The following is a 23,444-nucleotide window of genomic DNA, read 5'->3' on the forward strand; positions in this document are numbered from 1 at the left end:
GCGCCTGGGTGGCTCAGTGGGTTAAGCCTCTGCCTTCGGCCCAGGTCATGATCTCAGGGTCCTGGGATCGAGCCCCGCATCGGGCTCTCTGCTCTGCAGGGAGCCTGCTTCTCTCTCTCTGCCTGCCTCTCTGCCTAGTTGTGATTTCTCTCTGTCAAATAAATTAAAAAAAAAATTAAAAAAAAATGAACATTCACCCACGATAAATAGACAAATCAAAATAAAAGACATCCAATTTAGTATAGAACTAAGAAACAAAGACAGCCAACGTTTACTTAAGTCTGTCACCAATACTTTCTAAGCAACCAAAAAATCTTATATGGATAGAAATCTTTTAATCCCAGGAGCTCCAAATCTATAAAAGCCAGTGAATGTTTGGAAGAGTCTTGATTCTTTTTGTAGTCAGAGTAGAGGAGGAGGGAGAAAAAGAAAGGTTTGGCAGAACTAAGAGGTGAAATAATGCCAGCACAGCGGCCTAAATCTCAGACCAGCAGACATCATTTACGTCTAGATACCAAGCCATGCAATTTGCATGTTATTTTCTTATTTGAGACTCCAAGTATTCTGCAAGAAGGTCTCCCCTGTACAAAGATGCTAGGTGATTTGGAGTCACCCATTTAGAAAGTGGCAGATCTGGGATACAAACACAGGTCTATACAACTCTTAAAGTCTTTCTTTTCCACTATGTTATGTTAGTTCAATTCAGACATATTTTTCTTTGCACAGGTATGCTGAGCACTCTTAGGATAATATAGGGGAAAATGTCTAAATCTGATTTCTATCTAAATGATTAAATCTGGGGTGCCTGGGTGGCTCAGTGGGTTAAGCCGCTGCCTCCGGCTCAGGTCATGATCTCAGGGTCCTGGGATCGAGTCCCGCATCGGGCTCTCTGCTCAGCAGGGAGCCTGCTTCCCTCTCTCTCTCTGCCTGCCTCTCTATCTACTTGTGATTTCTCTCTGTCAAATAAATAAATAAAATCTTTAAAAAAAAATGATTAAATCTGATTTTACACAGTTTAGATGAAGCACTACCTTTCCAGATAAGCCCATGGTGGGTCTTCTGTTCATGGGCTCCTCAGTCTTCCTATGCACTTAGTTGTAGTGCTTACGACAGAGTAATTGCTTATGTCTGCTTATCCTCAAGGAGTGTGTGAACTCACAGATTCAAGGCAACCTGTTTCATTTGCCTACTCATCTCCAGAGCCACTTGGTAGTTGCTCCATAAAATTCTGGTATTATTAATTAATGAGCTACTCATTTATAGCACCATATAAAATTATATTAATTTGAGGGGCACCTGGGTGGCTCAATGGGTTAAAGCCTCTGCCTTCAGCTCGGGTCATGATCCCAGCGTCCTGGGATCGAGCCCTGCATGGGGCTCTCAGCTCAGCAGGGAGCCTGTTTCCCACCCCCCCCATCTCTCCTTGTGCCTCCTTGTGATCTCTATCTGTCAAATAAATAAATAAATAAATAAACAAACTCTTAAAAAATTAAATTAATTTCAATAGTAACATTCTACTGGACAAATCTATTTCGAATATGAATTACAACATATACAAATGACAAATATGATTACACCATGCACAACATACAATAGACTTTAAAGAAAATGTTAGTTTTATTCAACCATGTCACAACCATGACAAAGGTAACCTATTTTAACTCATTATTGCCTATGGATCAGTAGGAAAAGATACATAATAATACTGTATTTCATCAGTTTGCAATAAACCTTGAATCCTTGATTGAATAGACTTATTGCCATTCTTCACTCTGGGAAGAAGTAAGTATCTATCTATCTATCTTTTACTACAAATGTATATAAAGCACTTTTAAATGGCTATGAAGATAAGATGGCTGGGTAGCAACATAAAAAGTATAAGGACTACACAGAAGGCTTGGGTGAAGAGAAGGCGTGCTGAAAAATGAGAGTCACCAATGCCTAGAAGGAAGCATAAAGTATGAACAGAGCAGAAAGGGTGTCATAGCATAGTGAAAAAAAGCAAACAGGTGGCATAGGACATGTGTTTAGGGAAGAAAGAGTGGGACAGTCGGGAGACCTGGGAGTTTTTTCTCCAGGGAATAGATGGACTTGGTTAAAAAGACTTGCTAATTACATGAAACCGTTGGGACTTCCTCTCGGGAGCAAAAGGGACTCATAAAAATATTTGAGCTGTGGGACGCTTGAGAAAACTCTTTCAGGAACACCAATTGGTCGATGCTTTACAAATGGCTTGTGTGTCACGGGAATTTATGAAGAACATTAGGGTGGAAACAAGTGAGGATGGATGCTGTCCTGAAGAGCTTCTTCCTAGGTTAAAATAAGTGGTGTGCAGGGCCCCTTGTGGCTCAGTCAGTTAAACGTCTGCCTTTGGCTCAGGTCATGATCCCAGGGTTCTGGGATGGAGCCCCGCATCTGGCTCCCTTCTCAGCAGGAAGCCTGCTTCTCTATCTCCTGCTCCCTCTGCTTGTCCTCCCTCTCTCTCTGACAAATAAATAAAATCCTCAAAAAAAAAGTAAGTTGTGTGCATGAAGCAATAAAGGCATAGAGAACTAAGGTGAAAGAAACTGAAATAGAGTCTATAAAGGAAGAAGCAAAAACACGTGGCTACTATCTGGTTAGAATGTAGAGAAAAGCTCTAGAGAATTAATGATGGCTTATCTCTAAGAGGAGAGCACCTCAGGAAAACAAACAAAAAAAACCTAACAAAACAAAAACCCCAAAACGATACACAGTTACAATTGAAAATTTTACCTCAGTGTGTCTTGTGAGCATAACAACCTTAAATCAGCGACTGAGCCTACTGTGACTATAAATAAACACTAACATTCAGGAACCAAGGTAGTATGAGCCTGCAGGTAATCAAAAGTTTGGTTATGCTTCCCATATTAGATATTAGTCTTACAGAGGTAAAAAGAATTACATATATAGTTTTAAAATCAAAAGGGTAAAAATACACTGACTGGACTCATTCTCTCTCCAGAACACAAGTCAAAGCCCTGCTATCCCCAGCTTCAGGCCTAAGAGGGTTTCTCGGTTCCTAGATTTTTCCAATCACCAGGAAACCATTTTCAGTGATCTCTGTGAGTATCGAAACGAAGAAATGGAGAGATGAAAACGACAGTAAAGGACCAAAGTATCTGGAAGAAAAAACAACTGAGAAGTCAGTTAGGGCCTGCCCAGCCTGCAGGTTCCACGACCACCAGGCCTCAGGAGACTTTAACTCAACTCCACACTTCATTCTGAGGGCATTTCTAAAGCTGCAAGTCTCCTCTTCCGTTGGTCTACCCTCGGCAACAGTAAAAAAGATGTTTTAAATGTGGATCAGGAAAAGAGGACACGGCAACGCTCTTTTTCACGGTACTTTCCTGTGAATTATGTGCTCTCCCTTCTGCTTTCACTGCAATGACTTAAGCTGATACTCTCCAACAGGCTTGACTGAGAAATGCAGAACTAACGCAGGAACTAACACAGGAACGCAGAAAGGGGTCCACTTCTTGAACTACTTGAGTACCCAGGACATTAAACAAAGCACAAAAGAACACTCTCTTCTTAAGATACCATGGTTTGGGGACCCGGGATTGAAAGAAAAGTCCATTCTTTTCAGCGCAGGACCTTAAATAAAGATGTAAACACCCCCAGTGAGTCAGGCCGTTTTGCGCTGGAGATTAGCCCTTTGCACAGGGGAGCCGCTTCTCTCCCACAGCCTCGCGGCACAACTGTGGTCCCAGCTGCCGGGAATGAGAGAGCAAGCCTGCTGTGCCGCCCACTCTGGCAAAAGGGGAAGGAAACTTAAAACAGCTCCAAGCTTCCTGCTCCTCCTCTCCCTTATGGTTCTGACAGAAACCAGAATGCAGTTTTGTAAATTAGAAATCTGTTAATCCTTGACCTGCATGCTGAACATTCCTCAGATTGCTAAGACTGCACAGGACAGGACAATAGTTTAAAAATAACCCACAGGAGATGATAGGTGGAAGCTGTTCCCCAGCCTGTGGGAGCCATTTGCCAAGGGGATTCTCTCCGAGGGCACTGCCTTCCCTCTTCGGTATTTAAGGAGAAAGGGAAGAGGGCGCAATGCATAGCAGTGGTAGGCAGGATTCTTGTGGATATGCTATGCTCCACTAAGGGAGAGAGGGTGGAAAACGTAAAAAACACCTTGCTCTGTGCTTCCAAGATACACTAAATGTACCCAGAACATCTCATGTTACAAATGAGCAGCAACAGCCTGGAAAGCAGACGTTCTCTGCACGTTTGGATAAACTCACTTTAGCTGCTGAAGGCTGGAAAGGCCAGAAAAAAGAAGCCCTCTAAGCAAGGACTCCCTCGCTTCTTTTTTTTTTTTTTTATTCTCCCCCCCCATTTCTATTGTTACTAATTTCTCTGTCAATGATGCAATCTTAACAGTAAGCACGCAATCTCTAGAAATCTATAAAGCTGAGGCATAGATCTCTCACTTAATTACCTTTATGGATGAGAGAGGAATAGAAATTAACACCTGAATTCCTCGCTAATAATATAGGATAATGATCATAGGCAGATCATAACTGCTCAAAGGTAAAGACTCAGAAGGAACAAGGTTTAGTTTTAAGAAGTTCCTACTATATGTTGCCTTATATGTTTTTTCTCTTTATTTTCTTCTCTTTTTATTTATTTATTTATTTATTTTTTAAACTTATTTTCTTCTCTTTTTGTTGGCAACTAGAAAGGGTTAATTAATAGGTGGCAGAGCAAAGAAAAAAGGGAGAAAGAGCCTTAGATGCTAGTCATATCTGCTCTTGATTAAATTATTAACTTACTATGCATGACATTAAAATTATAACTACCTAGTTCCAAATTAAATAATCATTTAATTATCCCCATTTAAAGCAAAAAAACATTTAAAAATATTTTGGTAATGTTTTCTAAAAGCATTTTATTTTACCGATGCTGTACCCTTTAACTCTCCCCACAGAAATCAATTCTCAAATGCACAGCCTCTTTTATTGATTATAAATTGTAAGATTTTCCGACTCCTAGCTCCTCATAGTTTCTATCTTTGGCCTCTGCCAATGCCATCTTTTGATATATTTGGAAAGTGAAGGTGACTCCTATTTCTAATCGGTGTTAGTCAATCTGGTCCCAAGGGCTCCTGAAAAAGGTCACTGCAGATAACCTAATTATTCAAATTTTCTCAGCAGGGGAGGGGAGGCAACCACAGCACCAGAACAAAACCGATGTGATGGGATCAGAAAACAAGGTTTTGAGAGTGACTGATTTCAAGAAGCGACTACCTGGCTGCTTGATTTGGGTCTGGCAGCCGCCCAAGGTCACGTTGGCCCCACCTCTCAGACGGGTCAGGCCAGCTCACTTGGCTTTCCATCAGTCAAGGAGATCCCTGTAGGAGTCCCCTTCTGTAAGCCCCACCTACCCGGCCCATTCACAGTCATAAACAGATCAATATGAACCTTGCAACATAAATACAGGCAAGCAGAGACATCAATCACTCTCCTACAGTCCTAATCTCTTGGTTTTCAAACACGCATTTTATCTGAACATCAGCTGGCCTTTAAGCATTAGTGAATCTATGTATATTTTTTAAATGGACAGTAACAGATCATCTACCTACCTTTCCGAAAACTAAAACACCGTTTGATTCTTCTGTATGTAGTTTTAGGAATGAAAGGAGTTGATGCTAAGGCACCTGAGGGGCGTCCCCCAATAGTTCGGTCTTCAGGCATCATACAGGCCCGAAGTTTGGAACCAGGCTCAGGCTTCTTCTAAAACCTGCCTCTGCGCGATACCCCACAGCCACTCCTTCTCATGTTTATTTGTTAGGGTGGAAGTGCTGATTCCTATAACTTGAAGGCTTTTATCATCCAGGTCCTGGATCTGGGATAAGTTACCACCTCTCCTTTACTTCTTGTTTGGTCAAAAAAATTTCCTTTTCTCTTGCCTAATCCAAATAGGTTTAAGGTTTTGGTGTTTTGTTTGGTTTTTAAGTTTCTGCAGACACTCCAAAATATCTCAGCAAAAAGAGCCGCAGCAAGCAAGCTGCAGCCCCCATTCAAACAGCAGGAGTTGTTTTTTTATTAAGAACTGTCTTCTCAGCTGGAACTGGGGGTACTGAGATTCCTCTGGAAAGGTCAGCGAACAGTCCTATGCAAGGGAAAAAGGAACAATGACAAAAAGGCCCCTGAGGAATACTTCAGGACCGTCCTTGCTGGCTCCTTTCATCTGAGCAAAAGGGGAGGCAAATAATGGCACCTTCTCCAGAAAGCTTTTCAGTGCATGATAGGTTCTTTTCAAAGGACTCCCTGGTTCCTTTTATAGCACCCCTCTGCCTTTGATGCTCTCTGCGGGCTTCTCCCTTTTCCTTTCTGTCTTCAAACTCCCAGGCTCCCGAGGGAATTTCCACGTCAGAACAGCCGAGTGCCCATTCCAAGGAGCCTCCTTGGATCCAGATCCGTGGAGAAGGCAGCTCTGCGGGGAGCTTCTCCTCCCCCTCCTCCGGCTCTGGCTCCCCTTTTCTCAATGAGGGCTGGGCGGGAGCTGGCACAGCGGCAGCTGCCTCGTCACCGCGCGCCCGTGGCTGTGGCTGCGGCTGCCTTCAGTGCCCGCTGGTCACATGCAGCAGGTGCAATCACAACAGTAGGAGGGGAGGAGGGAGAATGCCACAGGGCGTGTGAACCCCTCTCTTCTTCCTCTGACTTTGTGTTGACTTTTCTGCCCTTGTCTGTGCAGCTCCTTTAGAGCTCGCTGCCTCAGCCGCTCCAGAAAGCAAAGGGCACCAAACCAAAAACAAGGGGGCAAGCTTTTACCCCCCCTCCTTCCTGCATTTATTCTCTTCCTATACAAGACTTTTTTAGGGATTTTGCGATTCCATCTATTTGTGAGTGCTGAGTTCAATGTGCATATTGCCAAAACACATGTATGAGGACTTATACATACGTGTGTGTCTGTGAAATAGAAAAATATTCTCCATCTGGTAACAACGAACATGCAGGTACAACCACCACAAAAACAAACTCAACTCATGGATGTGCGTTTATGCATATTTATACATGCATATATTTCTCCAGTTATGGTCTGAAAACTAGTGTGGTTTTCAACTTTCTCCTCTCCTTTTGCAGGCACCCTCTCCCCCCCAGCCCCCCTGTCCACCAGCAATCTCAATTCCACTCACTAAACAATTGACTCACTGAGTTAATCATTCATCTACCCGGCTGTTCCATAAGCAGGTTCAGACAGCTAGTGCTTTAACCCCAGCTGACCCCCAAGGTCTCTGCGTTCCTTCCAAGCCATTTGACAGGCGCGTTACAAAACTGGGAGGACTACTACAAAGGCACTTCCTTTAGGAAACATCATTTCTCTGCCAAGCAGGCCCATATAGGTAATAGTTTGTCATGGCAGGAATCATTAGTAGTTACTTCTGCCGTATAGTTCAAACTTGTTTTTTATTTGTTTGTTTTTAAAGATTTTATTTATTTATTGGACAGAGAGAGAGAGAGAGCTCAAGTAGGAAGAGAGGCAGGCAGAGATAGAGGGGGAAAGCAGGCTCCCCACTGAGCAGAAAGCCCGATGTGGGGCTTGATCCCAGGACCCTAAGATCACGACCAGAACCGAAGGCAGAGGCTTAACCCACTGAGCCACCCAGGTGCCCCCATAACTTAATTTTTCCTTCATCGTCACAGCATGCTACTAGGAAAATAAGAAACCACAAGGCATAACTCAGGACAAACAAGACAGTGGCAAGGCTGGACTGAGAGACCCCTCAGCCAACTGAAAACCTCACTGACCTAAGCATTGGCATGGAGGGAATGCATGTCGTCCCAGGACTTTGGAGGTAGAATGAATCTCAGTTAAAAAGGTTTGTCTGATTTTCTTATTTCACAAACAAGCAAACTGAAAGTCTGGGGGCTAATACCCCTTATCTGGGGGCTAATACCCAATGGTTTATATATTGGGTATATATCACATAGTGGTCTGTGTCAGAGGCAAGACCCCGTTACCACTTAATTAACCCCTGCTTGACCACATGCCCATTATTCATTATGAGGATAATTCACATTCAGTATTTTTACTGCATTGCTGTCTCTGACTCAACTCTTTTATAAGGAAACATAAAGACGGGGAGAACATTGCCTCAAAAACAATCGAGCGAGAGTCGTTGGGTAGTGGGAGTCGTCGGGTAGGGAGACTTGTGGGGGAATCATTGGGTGGGGGAAGTCGTCGGGTAAGGGAAGTAGTCGGGGTCAGTGTCCTGGTCCTCGTCTCTTTGTAAGAGATGGCCCGACTGGTTGGTTTGATTTTCGATGCTTGGCATGAAATAAAGCTTTGCTTGACTTTCAAAAAAAAACAAAACAAAAAGCCCCCACACAAAACAAACAAACAAAAAAACAATCGAAAAGAATTATAAAAACAAAACAAAACAAACAAACAAAAAACACCAAAAAACCCCCCAAAAGACAAAACAAAACAAAACAGTGTAGATAGGGGTACCTGGGTGGCTCAGTTCATTAAGTGTCCAACTCTTGATTTCAGCTCAGGATATGATCTCATGGTCCTGGGATTGAGACCCACATAGGACTCCATAGTCAGCGGGGAATCCTAGGGGAGATTCTCTATGTTTGTGCTCTCTCTCTCACTCTCAAATAAATAAATAAATCTTTTTTTTTTAATTGTGAAAATACCCCTACAATAACAAAACAAAATCCCTAAGCTTTACCAAAATTAAATAAATGCTTTGACATCCTAAATTTCGGATTTGATTTTTAAGCAGAAACCATGTGCCTCTCAGCATTATTAATGGTAAAGCAACTGTTTACAGTGGTTTTAAGCAGATAACACAAAGCTGAAGTTTCTAGATTCAATACTGGATATTGTTATCAGGCTAGGTTGTTAAGTGAATGTCTACTTCCATTTCCATTGGCTCCATTTCCTTATCTGATTATCTGTTGTAAGTTTTCTTTATTGACTAAAAAGAAAAGGCCTATAATTCCAGAGCCCTACATTCCAGACTTTTACATAACAGTTTTTCATTTTTGAGAGACTGAAAACCGTGGCAAGCTCCTATTTTCATCAAATGTCATATTATTGTAATGACAAAGGGGGAGTATTTTACATGTATATGCAACCTAAACAAGAATAAGGTTAGATGTCTTTTTTTTTTTTTTAAGATTTTATTTATTTATTTGACAGACAGAGATCACAAGTAAGCAGAGAGAAGCAGGCAGAGAAAGAGGAGGAAGCAGGCTCCCCACTGAGCAGAGAGCTTGATGTGGGGCTCCATCCCAGGACCCGGGGATCATGACCGGAGTCGAAGGCAGAGGCTTTAACCCATTGAGCCACCCAGGCACCCCAAGGTTAGGTGTCTTATGAAAAACTTTAACTTTTTGAAAACACAGACTGTGAAAGGGCAATACAGGTAATGAAATGCCCTTTCTGTAATAAACACATTTAAAATGTATCCAAAGGAGGCATACATAAATTATATATCAGAGTGATATGTCACCTTCCAAATGCCTTTGCAGATACCATTTAATCTATGACCACAACAATATTTAAGCATTGGGAGGGAGAATGGAATCTAAGAGATCTTTATTTAGGATTAACAGAGTCTTGGGTTCTGTAACTAAGATAGGGAGGAGAAAATGTATTTTCTTATGAGAGGCAATTATGGCTATTGAGGAATTTTTTAACAGCTTTTTTGAGATATAATTCACATATCATAGGATTCACCCATTTCAAGTGTACAAGTTGATTTTTAGCATATTCACAGATATATACAACCATCATCATGTCAATTTTAGAATATTTTCATCATCTCAGAAAGAAATCCTGTGTCTTAGGCTATCACCCACCCCCTCCAACATTCCCATCCCAACATTAAGTGGCCACTACTCTACTTCCTGTTTCTATAGATTTCCCTGGTCTGTACTTTCATATGAACAGAATCATATGCTATGTAGCCTTTTGTGACTGGCTTCTTCCACTGAGCATGTTTTCAAGGTTTATTCACATCATAGTGTGTATCCATACCAAATTCCTTTTAATGGCTGCATACTAATCCCGGGTGTGGATATACCACATTCTATGGACTCATTTGTCCCTTGATGGACATTCGGGCATTTCCACTTTGGGCTATTAGCATATTAGTATGCTGCTATAAATATTCATGTACAAGTTTCTGTGTGAACATGCATTTTCATTTCTCTTGGGTATGTATCTACCTACGAATGCAAATGCTGCTCTATAATAACTCTGTATTTAATTGATTGAGGAACTGCCAGACTCTTTTCCAAAGCAGCTGCACCATTTTGCATTCCCATTAGCAATGAGAAGCACTTTGATTTTTCCACATTCTCATCAATACTTGTTATTATTGGACTTTCTGACTCAAGCCACCCTAGTTGGCATAAAGTGGTATTTCACCGTGACTTTGATTTACATTTCCCAGACTACTAATAGCACTGACTGAGCATTTTTTCCAAGTGCCTTTTAGCCATTTGCATGTTTTAGAGAAATGTTTATTCAGATTCTTTGCTCATTTTTTAAATGAGTCAAATTTTTAATTTCTCTTTATTATTGAGTTGTAAGAGTTCCCTGTAAGTTCTGGATACAAGTTCATTATTAGATATATGATCTGGAAATATCTTTCCCAACCTGGTGGTTGTGTTTTCACTTTCTTGATAGTATCAATTCCAGTATTTTTGAAGGATTGAAAAGCCATATTTATTTTAATTAGCATAATTTTTAAAATTTTGTGTGCATATACTGAAGGATATACTAATAGTAAGGCATGGGCTTGTGATTGTGGGTTTTTCATTCCCATAGTAGAGGTGATAGATCACATTATTGTGAAAGAAAGCAGGAGGAGTTCACAAACCGGAAGCCATGAGTTTTCTTCCTAGTTCTGTTACTCACAGTGTAACTGACTTTTGGCAAGTTAGTCACTCTCTCTGGGTCTTGATGACTTAATACACAAAATGTGGGATTGAACTAAAACAGTGGTTTTAAAATATGCTTTATCAGCAGAAAACATATTTTTAATGAAATATTAAGTGTACTCCTAATATATAAGAGAAATAAAAGGGTTTTTAGTTATATACATTTCTTTGAAACTCAAATCTATAACATTTCTTTAAAATGTAATCACTGAGTAGAGAGGAGGTGTATTAATACGAACATTTGAAACCCTAGATTATGGGTGACAGTTGCAATCCTCTACAAATGTCAACATTCAGTTTGGTTCTATACTCTTTATTTACTTAAAAAAATTCTAATGTTCAGTTGACTCACAAAGGATTTATTGTAAATTGAATGAGTACTTTAAAAGCTTGCCTTGCCTTCTCATAACACTCGTCAATTAAACAAAAAGGGCAGAAAAGTTTTTATTGGAGCATTGTTTCTATGGTAAGTGTTCTATGCTAAAATATATCTCTTCAGGAGTAAGTTTGAATCAAGCATTTACAAAATCCCTGAAGCTCCTTTCATAGGATAAAGTACAGTAGTCCCCCATTATCCACAGAAAATATGTTCCAAGACCCCCAGTAGATGCCTGAAACTGGTGATAGTACTGAATTTATAGATCCTATGTTTTTTCCTATAGATATATAAAGTTGATACAGATGTAAAGTTTAATCTATAAATTGAGCACAGCGAGAATTTAACAACACTAATAATAAAATAGAATAATTATAATAATGCATTGCAATAGAAGCTACGTGAATGTGGTCACTCCCTCTTAACATAGCTTGCAGTGTACTCACCCTTCTTCTAGTGATAATGTGAGAACATAAAATGCCTACGTGATGAGATGAAGTGAGGTGAATGACAGAGGCATTGTGGCATAGCATTAGGTTACTGTGGACCTTCTGAGGATAGATCAGAAGGAGCATCATCTGCTTCTGGACTGTGGTTGATGATGAGTAACTGAAAACTTTGGAAAGAGAAACCGCAGATGAAGGGGACGACTGTACAAAGAACCTATCAAGTACCAGAGCTCCTTGCCAAGTTCGTAAATTTGAAGATTTATTTATAGTTCTTGTCTAGTCCCACTGGAATAACGTCTGGGACTCCTGAGCTGGTAGGACCTCTGTGGTGACTGATATAATATAGCTAATTGGATCACATTCATTTTTCTTGAGGAAAGGACAGATGGAAGAGAAGGAAAGGGAGAAAATGGCACACCTCATGTAAATAAACCCAAACAGAAATCCCTCCCCTGGCAGATATTAAGGATCCTTCTAACTCAGAAACCCTAGAAATTTGGTAATAGGGGGAAAGAGAGTCTTTAGAAATGACGGGAACTTTGAAAAGACCCGTTTTCAGGCATCCCACAGATCCCTGGTTCTGGAGCCTATCAGCAAACCTCCAACACAGGAATCTGTCTCAAGAACAATTGTGAGCAATTCTTTGCTAATGGGGGGGGGGGCTTTGTAAGGCCACAGTCCTTTTAAAATGTTTTAGTCACTTACTACCCATTTTAGCATATGAATAGGGTGACCATATAAGTTGTCACGAAATGATGGCACCATGAAAGTGAAAAGCAGCACTATCAATGATTATCCTGGGACAACAGTTGTAAACCAGACCGTTACCGGGCAAACTGGGATGAACTGTCATCCTGGTGAGGAACCGCCCGCCCCCTTCCCCAACAGAAGGCACAGGCACTGCTGGAAAACAATTTGCAGACCTGTGTCATTCACCTGGTAGAACCCAACTTTCCAACTTTTTAAAGTATACCTTTGAAGTTATGCTAAAATATGAAGTGGTGAGTCAGCCTAAGTATCTAAGATGTTAAGGGGAAAAAAAATTCACTTCTAAATTCAGGGTGCTGAGAATACACAAAAGAATATAAAAATAAATACTGGAATTATAATTAGTTTGCTAAATATGAATTTGATTTCATATAATTTATTTTAACTACATGAACATAAAATTATTGGGTTTTACATTTTGGGAACTGCATGTTGGTTACAAACAAATTTTTTTGAGTCCTTACCATTTTTGGCTCCACTTACTGAATTTTTGATTTATATAATTTGTCTGTCTATGTCATATCTGTTTATTTTATAATCCTTGATAGACAAAGATGATGTCTTTTACCCTTTCTTCCTCCTTTCATTTCTATTTATAGTACCATTTAGTTTATTCTTTGCATGGTGCATTCTCAAAACTGTATTCAGTAAGATTCTTAAAATTTATCAAATCCACAAATACTTGCCTCATGGCAAAGCATTTTTTTTTTTTTTTACTCTAATAATCATCAGATTCTCATCTAGAGCTTTGCCATTCTTCTTCAATATCACTGATCATCTCAGGACTAAGTTCCCTTCTAGAGATACTAGTCAAAAAATTTTTTGCCCCATATCTGCATAATCTTAACTAATCTACATTTATAGTACAATTCCTATAACTAGTTATTGTTAGTGAAATGGAAAAATCCAAACCAAAAAAACTTATCATCCCTTCTTATAATTCAAGATATTCATAGAAGAAAGTTGGTTATCAATGATATTTGATTTAAATTAAACTTCTGAGAGTTACTTAGATATATGTCCAATAACATGGACTAGTTTACTATTTATTTTAATAGTTATCCATTTGAAAATAGGAGCTCATAGGAACATCAACAGGGAGAGCAAGGATAAACAGGTTTGGTCTCCCTTTCTGTTCTTCCACAATTCTGTGTATACTCACCTCCCCCGAAAGGTCCCCATATAACTCGGCGGATGGACTTAACCCAGTCTTCCATATCATTCTGGGTGCTCGCCATAAGGAGGTAGCTTTCATGGTTTGCTGTCATCCGATCTCGATCGCCTCCTGTAAGATAGTAACACACGAGTGTGTGCTCAGCTGAAGATTCCCCATCAGCAGCAGAGTCCTTGAAATGTGCACTGTGCCTACCCAATCAATTGGAAATATTTACCATGGTTTCAGAGTGAAAAAAAATCTGCTTAAAAAGGAAAGGCTCTTATGTTTCCGGGGGAAAACTGGAGAACAAATGCCATTCCCCAAACAAAGCCTGCCTTTTTGTCCTAGCAACAATCCGTATAGGTCTGCGTTAACTTATAATCCAATCTATTCACACTGCCCTGCTGAATAAGGACAAATAAAAAAGCACAATGAAATATGGAGAAATAATCCACAGGGTCCAGATATTCACTGGAAGCAAGTGCTGAATGGTCTGAGTACTGCTTAATACACACACAGTGAGGCCACCAGGACATCATGGGTGAAAAGAACCACATGTAAAATCTTTGACCCAGGGGCACCTGGGTGGCTCAGTGGGTTAAAGCCTCTGCCTTCAGCTCAGGTCATGATCTCAGGAGATCGAGTCCCCACTGGGCTCTCTGCTCAGCAGGGAACCTGCTTCCCTCTCCCTCTCTGCCTGCCTCTCTGCCTACTTGTGATCTCTGTCTGTCAAATAAACAAATAAATAAAATCTTATTTTAAAAAACAAACAAACAACTTTTGACCCAGAGGTCCTCTTCTATTGTTCCATCATAGAAGGAAAGCCTCTTCTCCAAGAACACATTTCAAGGGGGCAAACAAAGAGAAGAGGCCTGGCCAGCCACAAAGGCCAAATCAACCCCTAGATGACACTCACACCAAAAGCGTAAGGTTTAGGAAGCCCCAGGGGTGCCTCCATGCAAAATCTTGATGGTTTCTTTTATTTTGCCACCCCTCCAAAGAACAAGCCATATACTTTTAAACCTTTATAATCTCTAATATCAACTCTGAAGTGCTAGACCTCAGATGTATGTGATTTAATTTCTTAGAAATGTTTTATAGCATATTTACATTTCCCTAGTGACTTAAATTTCTCAGTTATAAAATGGGCAAAAGCATATATGACCTTGAAAAAGGTCTTGAGTCGTGGTTTTCCTTACTTCCTATTTATGGTTAAAGGAGTCTTTCTTTCTTTCTTTTTAGGATTTTATTCATTTATTTAGCAGAGAAAGAGAGAGAAAGAGAAAGGGAGCAGTGGTGGGGGGAGGAGCAGAGGGAGAGGAACAAGCAGACTCCATGCTGAGTGTGGAGCCTGACTCCAGGCTCGATATCATGACCTTGAGATGGTGACCTGAGCCAAAATCAAGAGTCAGACACTTAACCGACTGAGCCACCCAGCCACCCCTAAAAGAGAATTTCTGAAGACATGTATCAGCGACTATGCTGCTTTAGTCTCTTCAAAAATAATTAAAGTGCTGTCCACAGAAGGAGTAATTAAGGAAATGGAACATTTAACTGAATTCTGATAATTCAGGATAGTTCAAATAAACTAATAGTTCAAAAAAACTAACTTCTGAGGTGCTTAAAATATCTACGAACATTTCAGTGTTCAAAAAGTGAACACTAGGCGTTGCACACTTGTAAGCTTGGGTTGAATTCATCCATATCCTAGTGTCATGTTTGACTGAGACATTTTAATTTTTTTCCAAGTAGATCTGAACCCCTTCATGAGGAGCTCACAGGCTCCGATTCACAACAGGCCATCCCACCGCTCACTATTCTTTCCCCTCCAACGTAATCTGCGTATAGCTGTGAAAGCCATAGGCATCTGAATCTGTGACTTCTGAATTCTATACAATTCTATACAATAACTGAGAAATACAACTCTTCTACCACTGATGGAAACTTATAGAACATGTGAAGGGTCAAAGAAGTGAAATAACTTTAAGCCAATCAGATGAACAAGTAGAATTGGTGTTGTGTATTTTAATACAACTGGATTGGAGTAGGAGGAGGGGCTGAGGAACCACATCAAATTGGTGTCTTGGGACGCCTGGGTGGCTCAGTCAGTTAGGTGTCTGCCTTGGGCTCAGGTCATGATCCCAGGGTCCTGGGTTTGAGCCTCGTGCTGTTCTGTTGTCAGGTTCTCTGCTCAGCGGGGATCCTGCTTCTCCCTCTCCCTCTGCTCCTCCCCCTGCTTGTGCGCTCTCTCACTCACTCAGTCTCTCAAACAAATAAATGAAATCTTTAAAAAAATGGTTTCTTAATGTTTACAGAAGCCTTTTTTTTTTCTTAATTTTATTTATTTGACAGAGAGAGAGGGAACACAAGCAGGAGAAGTGGGAAGCCTGATGTGGGGTTTGAACCTAGACCCTGGGATCATGACCTGAGCTGAAGGCAGATGCTTAAAGACTGAGCCACCCAGGTGCCCCCAACAGAAGTCTTGAATAAACAAGGCTAGCCTTCTGATACTACAAAAAAACACCTCACTGTTTGGGAAACAATGGCTCTCTTACACCTGTAGGTTCATCCTCAGTCCATTATCACATTAAGCAACTTGTATGTGAAAAGGCATAGGTTCAGGAGTCAGAGAAAACCCAGCTGAAATCTTAATTTCACCTTGTATTAGCTGTTTGATTTCCGGGAAATTACATAACTTCTGGAAACTCAGTGTTTTAAATTATGCTTTATGTATAAAAAATACTGATATGGTAAACTTTTGTGAGAATTCAATGAAATAAAATGAAAATACTAGCCCTATGTTAGGCTAAAGGAGAAATTCTGCAAATATTAATTCAGCCTCATTTAACTGCTTCCATACCAACAAATGTGAAGAGAACATATTATATTTAATTTGACCTCTGAGATATTATGTCTAGCTAGTGCTTTGGAACAATTAGTCAATAGCATTATATAGCTATATATATACATATGGATTTTTACTACAAAGCTATCTTTCTCTGATACATTAACAATGCACATTAAAATTATATGCTGTACATCTATGAAAGTATGCCACATATTAATATGCATGTAAGGTCATATTACATAGAAGTGGCAGAAAGAACTAAATGACAAAAGGAAGACATGCTTCATTTGGCGTGGCCCAGTGCTAACAATTTATTCTGTATTCTTATCCACTTATACCACAGTGCTAGGCCAAAACAATTACCATTTTGAAATCAGAATATTTTAATTATTGTCTTTGCCTAAGGGACTCTTAGCAATTCAGACAGCAATATCCTGCTGTGTCACTCCCAGCCCAGGCAGAGACAGCCTGGTAATGAGTGAGTGACAGCCGCTGGAGTGTGTTTCTGCCTGAAAGCAGGGAAGAAAGAGAATGATAAGCACAACTGGCCATTATCCCTTGACTTTTCATTTGATTTTCTATCTCTGCCAGTGGGGCTGTACGTCTGACCCTGACTCTCATTTAGACTGCCAATCACAGATATGAAATCCCATCTGTGAATTTCACCCATGGATATGAATCTTGATTCCTCAGTGTATTAACAAGATGTGGGGAAAGATGAAAAAACTTTACCTACCAGTCTCGGTGGAAATAGAGACTCATTTTTACGAATGTGATTAAAACAATTGGAGACATTTATATAAACATGAACTAGACACTCTACTGAAAATATGTGATTCCCGAAGAGAGATGCCGTCTGTTCTAATTCACAGCCCTTCGGGTCTGAGAGCTGGTACTGCACTTGCAGTTGAAGGGGCTCAAAACAACTTATCAAATCTATGATCTGATAAATAAATTCAATATTGACCTTCAACCATGTGAATCAAGTTTCACTGTCTTTGCTTATCCTTTACAGGGCTTAATGTTCCATTTAACTGTTGATGGATCTATAATTTTTTCAAAAGGTGAAATTTTAAAAAGCAGTCTTGAGATGTAATTATCACTAGAGTAAGAGTGTCACAATCATCTTCAATCCATATATGCATATATACATATGTATATGTGTATCGAATACAATATATAATATGATATAAGTTATTTTTTAATTCATTGTTGTTCAATTCTCCATTGTTCAATTCTGCTTGAAAAGAAATACCTGTGCAGCTTCCTTTTTATTTTTATTTTCATTTTTATTTTATTTATTTTTTAAAAAATTTTAAAGATTTTTTTATTTATTTGAGAGAGAGAATGTGAGAGAGCATGAGAGGGGACAGGTCAGAGGGAGAAACAGACTCCCCACTGTGGGACTTGATTCTGGGACTCCTGGACCACAACCTCACCTGAAGGCAGTTGCCTAACCAACTGAGCCAGTCAGGCGCCCTATTTTTTAATACTACTTTGGATTCGCATACACTTTTAAAGGACACAATGTTTCAGAAAATTGTACATATCTTTTAGATATCAGCCTGGGTTGGTAGCAATGCTTTGGTGGTAGTGTTAATACTTCAAGTATTTGTGATTTAAGTTAACTGAGTAGGTCACATCATTCAATTTTGCTTGTTTATATATAATTGAAAATACATGCGCATTTTACTGGGATCTTCTGTATATTTGCATTTGGTATAAATTTTTCTTTCCCAGGAATAATACAGATTCTTCAAAATAAAATAAATAACTGACATAATTAACTTTTGCCAAAATTAAAAGGGAGATTAAGAAAGCTTAATGAATTTAATAGACTAAGAAAAAGCTTCATCTAAAATTAAAAAGTAGGCTAAAGAAATCTACAATAAAATAAATGCACAGTTAATTTAAAAGAGGTGCAATATCAATTAACCATATGAAAAATCTGACTCCTCTAATACTTATAAAATAATAATTTAAGAGATTATATTTTTGTTCAATAACTTTGCATAGACTTTTTAAAAATTTTATTAATTAAGTAATCTCTATGTGGGGCTTGAACTTACAACTCCGAGATCAAAAGGAGCATACTCTATTAACTAGCAAGCTGGGCACCTCTGCACAGAATTTTTTTTTTAATTTTAAGAGAAATATTGGAAAATGTATGCCAACATGTACATGCCCATTGTTTATAAGAGTATGGATAATGTTCCTTATGATGCAGCCATAAAATAGGATTTCGAAGGATACTTAATATGACTTTGTTGTACAAAAGGAAATATAAACATTTTTATATGTGATATTATCTCAATTTTCATATAGGTAGAAAGATAAATAAGATACTAGATTGAAATTCACAATAATTTTAATAATGGTTATCTCTGAGTGATAGGATTGGGATTTTCTTTGCCTTCCTTGTGTACCTTTCTGTAGTTTCCAGATGCTCGACCATGTGTTGTTTCCTGTATTATTCCAGATGTTCTAACTTGTATTATTTGGTATGAGAAAAAAAAGCATTATTGAATAGAGCAAATGACTGGAATGATTTTGAACTAGAATTTCTGGAAGGTAATTGTCACTAACGTCACTCATGCTTAAGATTGTTGACTCTGAGTTCTCATTAATTTACCTATGACTTCTTCTCCCTCTTTCCCCAGATCCTGATCTCTGAGCACATCTCCAAAGGAAGATCTGAGACAGGAGGTTAGTGCTGCTCGGAGTGCAGACTATATCATGTCACTAGCATTTTCTCAGTAAAAAAGAGACTACTGCTATTATGTGCATTACCTTTCTTAAAAAATATATTTAAGGAAATATTTTTCTGAATTTATTGTGTGGAAATTTCCAAAACCAGCTATCAATGTAAATTTTTGTTATTTTTTCCTTAGAGAAAAATACTTGTAAATTGTTCATAATTACAATTTCTCCCAAGCAAAGTATTTATATGTGTATCATTTTGAGTAAATAAGCTTTTAAACATATTATTTCTTTGCATTTAAATTTAAAACAAGTTGCTGCTCAAGAGAAACTGTAGTCGTAGACATTTGGGTTCATTTCCGAGTACAGTCCATGGTACATACCCTGGGGACATTTCAGTGAACACCTCTGATACTGTTAATAATTTCACAAGTAAAATGTTTCCTCATTCCTAATTACAAATCAGGTCAAAACTAGACCTTTTGTACTATTTGTTTTATATGGCTTGCAGAAAAATACTTTGTTTCTAGCTGGGGTTTCTAATTTTCACTCATACAAGCACAAGGTCTTATTTTATTTTATTTTTTTAAAGCACTACCTGCCTCAGAACTTAGTTTCTGTCTTTATTGGTAGTTGAATGAACTCTAATGATAAACTGCAAGATATAAAGTAAATTCTGAAGGATATCAGTGGAAAATTACTGAGACAGGAAAAAATTTCCTCCCTTTTGTGGAACCTGATATTTGGAAAACAACCCAAGTTATGTGAAGCACAAATTACAAATTACAGGCTTCTATGGATACCACCATCTCCTAATATATAACAACAAAATTAATAAAACAGCATATAGTTTACAAAATAAAGCCAGAAAACAAATTGGTCTCACGATCAATATCATATGTAATTTTTTAATATTTTTTTGTATATCGCAGAAACATTGTTACCTGAAAATTAAGAGTTTTGGTATGCTTTGCTAATCCAATTTTTTTCCAATTATTTCTCTCTCAAAGGATAATTTTAAAAGTATCAGAAGGGCAAAATTTCAATGCATGTTGTCAACAGAAAAGTTGCATGGTTCTCTAATGAGATTTTGAATATTTTAAAACCCCTAAATCAGAAAATGAGACTTAATTAAGGGACTGATAGCAATAATTATCATTTCGTTTGCAATGTATAGTCAATACCACACAACAAACACATTACCAACTGTTATCGTGCATTATAATAAAATTAATTCTACCTTTTAATTTCAGGAGTACTTTAAATATTTTATTTATTAATTTGAGAGATGGAGATCACAAGTAGGCAGAGAGGCAAGCAGGCCAAGAGAGAGAAGGAAGCAGGATCCCTGCTGAGCAGAAAGCGCTGTGCCGGCCTCCATCCCAGGACTCTGGGATCATGACCTGAACCTGAGGCAGAGGCTTTAACCCACTGAGCCACCCAGGTGCCCCTCAGGAGCACTTTATAATACTGTTTTACATATTCCTTATGCCCCTTACTAGGTCATAATCTCTTTGTAAGAGTCCCCCTGCATTACATAGCTAACTTATGTTTAAGATGAAAGTAACTATAAACACACACTTTTTATCCAATTATAGATTGACTGGTATTTATTATATACGGTAGGTTTCTAATCATTAAGTTTAGAAATGATTTGCTGGAAGTCCACCTATTTGGCTACAGATACAGGAAGCATTGACATAAACATTTTATACTGTACAAGTTACTTCTCAAACATCTTTCCTCAAACATCCCCATAAAATATGTCAAGAAATATGCATATGAGACCAAAAGTGCTAGCAGGATCAAACTGCAAAAACAAACAGTACTTATAAAGAATTACTAAACAATGGTCAGTGAAGGACAGTGAAGCCAGGTTCATCAATTTCAAATTAGTCAGTGATTAGCTGTGAGATCCCTCATCTTTAACTCTTTAACTGAGAGGGCAAAAGGCAGCTGCCTCAAGGTGTTATTGTGAATTAACTGAACAAAAAATACCACAAAATATTTGGAATAGTGTTTGGGACATGGCATGCTATGCTGTTTTTATTGCCATGTATAAAAATTTTGATCCTAAATCTTGCAGTAAATTATGTGTAATTTGAATCCTTTGAAATACAGAAATCTAGCTTATTTTTGAACAAATATTCTCAATACTCCCATAAAGTAAAATCCTTTTATAGGAAAGTAACTATTGATTTGTTTTCCAAGTAAATATTGACTTTCATACTGGTCATTTTTTTTAAGGATTTTATTTATTCACTTGAGAGAAAGAGAGAGCATGAGTTCGGGGAGCAGTGGCAGAGGGAGAGGGAGAGAAGTAGACTCCCCACAGAGCAGGGAGCCCAACACGCGGCTGGGTCCCAGGACTGAGATCATGACCTGATCTGAAGGCAGATGCTTAACCAACTGAGCCACCCAGGCACCCTTTTATTGGTCATGTTTTTAAAAGTACAGCTGTGATCCATTTACTTTTAAATAATTGATGAAAATTTTAAAACTTCCAACAGGCATAGTTATATTTCCATTAGTTTTTCAAATTCTTTTTTTTTTAATTTTTTTTTTTAAGATTTTATTTGTTTATTTGACAGACAGAGATCACAAGTAGTCAGAGAGGCAGGCAGAGAGAGAGGAGGAAGCTGGCTCCCCGCGGAGCAGAGAGCCCGATGCGGGGCTTGATCCCAGGACCCTGGGATCATGACCTGAGCTGAAGGCAGAGGCTTTAACCCACTGAGCCACCCAGGCACCCCTAGTTTTTCAAATTCTTGAACTCATTTTTTCAAAACACATACTATTTGTGTCAGGTACATTAACTACGAAATGATACCATTTATTATATTTTGGATATTTGTTTTCTAGATTGCCCTGAACCTGGAACAGAATCTCAGTTTAAGCCCAACAATACATTCTGGCTCTCACTTATGTCAGATGCTCAGAATCAGGGCACTTCCTTCTCAGCATCTAATTAAATTCTGCTTGACATTTCCAAGAAATAGAACATTTCCTTTGCAGAGCCAAGATATCTAGAGTTGATGTCCTCTTCTAATTTAGCTGGGCTACTTTGGGAGATCAGTGAATTCAAAATTTTATCTGATTGCTATAGAGGGCAGGCAGGTAGAAGAGCTGAGTAAGTATATTTAGATCAGCGTTACTCCAACAATGATGATGCAGACCAGAGTCACAAGAGGAAGCAAGTCTCGATGCAATAATCACCAACTTGTAGCAAGTAGAATGTGATTAATACTCCAAGAGGCAGAGTAGAGAGTTTGTTGGTTTGAATAAATCTAAAATTAAAAGTACTATTTTATTAAATACACAGCACAAATGATCACTTGAATGTCGAGGAATATTGGAAAGTTTGGAAGAAATTTTTTGGAGCTATATTGAACTTTATACCCTCCGTGAGCCCATAAATAAACCCTCTCCTGCAGTGTTTCTCAAAGTGAGATGAAACTAGAGTGTATGTGTCTAGAAAGGCAGGAAAAACTGGGTACTTGTTAGAAATGCAAATTCTTGGGCACAAGCTCAAATCAATCAAATCAGAAACGGTGGTGGTGGGCTTTAAGATGCCTGCCAGATGATTCTGAGGTATCATAAAGTTTGAGAACCACTGCTCTTGCTCAAGATAATTTGCTTTAATAGGCAGAGGCTATACATTTTAGAATTCACACACTTCAGCCACACGCATCCTGTTAGCTTGTGTCCATATCCTATTCTTTCATGACAGCCATTAAGCTCTAAAGCTATGGATCATATAACTTTGTTAATTGCTTATTTGCATTGTAAATGATTAACACTACTAGTTTTGCAAGGACATGTCCTTTGAGCTGGGACTACTGAGTCTAGCAAATTTGTGGGCCTCACACAGTAAGGATACCATACTTTTATCAGAGCAAACAATAGACCATTTCTTTTTGTATCTGCATATAGATTTGTTATTCCTCTTTCCCTGATGCCCAGAGTTTGATGAGTGGAATAGAACACCAAATTTGGGACAATATACTACTTTTGAAGATCTAGATTAGAATGCTGAAATCCATTTTTAAAATTCTCTCATATCCCATCCCTTTTATTGTTTTTGATTAATAGCAATCTGCAAGATTGCTAACTACAGGTTGATTTACAGTTTGCAAGTTACTCTTGTATCCCTGATTCTTTTGTTTTTTATGATAACCCTGGGAAATAAAGCAGAGCACTAATTAATTTATCCAACACATATTTA

General features: G+C 38.7%; 1 protein-coding gene across 4 annotated transcripts in view; it reads right to left on the minus strand.

The window, feature by feature from the left end:
* Positions 1 to 23,444, minus strand: part of ARHGAP24 (Rho GTPase activating protein 24) — a 534,495-nt gene that overhangs the window by 62,862 nt on the left and 448,189 nt on the right. For 3 of the 4 annotated variants that reach the window (XM_045998038.1, XM_045998040.1, XM_045998041.1), the window contains one exon: positions 13,681 to 13,803. In XM_045998038.1, the coding sequence (XP_045853994.1) occupies positions 13,681 to 13,803 (123 nt within the window). Of the gene's footprint in view, positions 1 to 5,605; positions 6,546 to 13,680; positions 13,804 to 23,444 lie in introns of those variants that run through there. The other variant, XM_045998039.1, reaches the window with a different exon arrangement.

This window comes from Meles meles, chromosome 2, assembly GCF_922984935.1.
Source record: "Meles meles chromosome 2, mMelMel3.1 paternal haplotype, whole genome shotgun sequence".
Classification (NCBI taxonomy): domain Eukaryota; kingdom Metazoa; phylum Chordata; class Mammalia; order Carnivora; family Mustelidae; genus Meles; species Meles meles.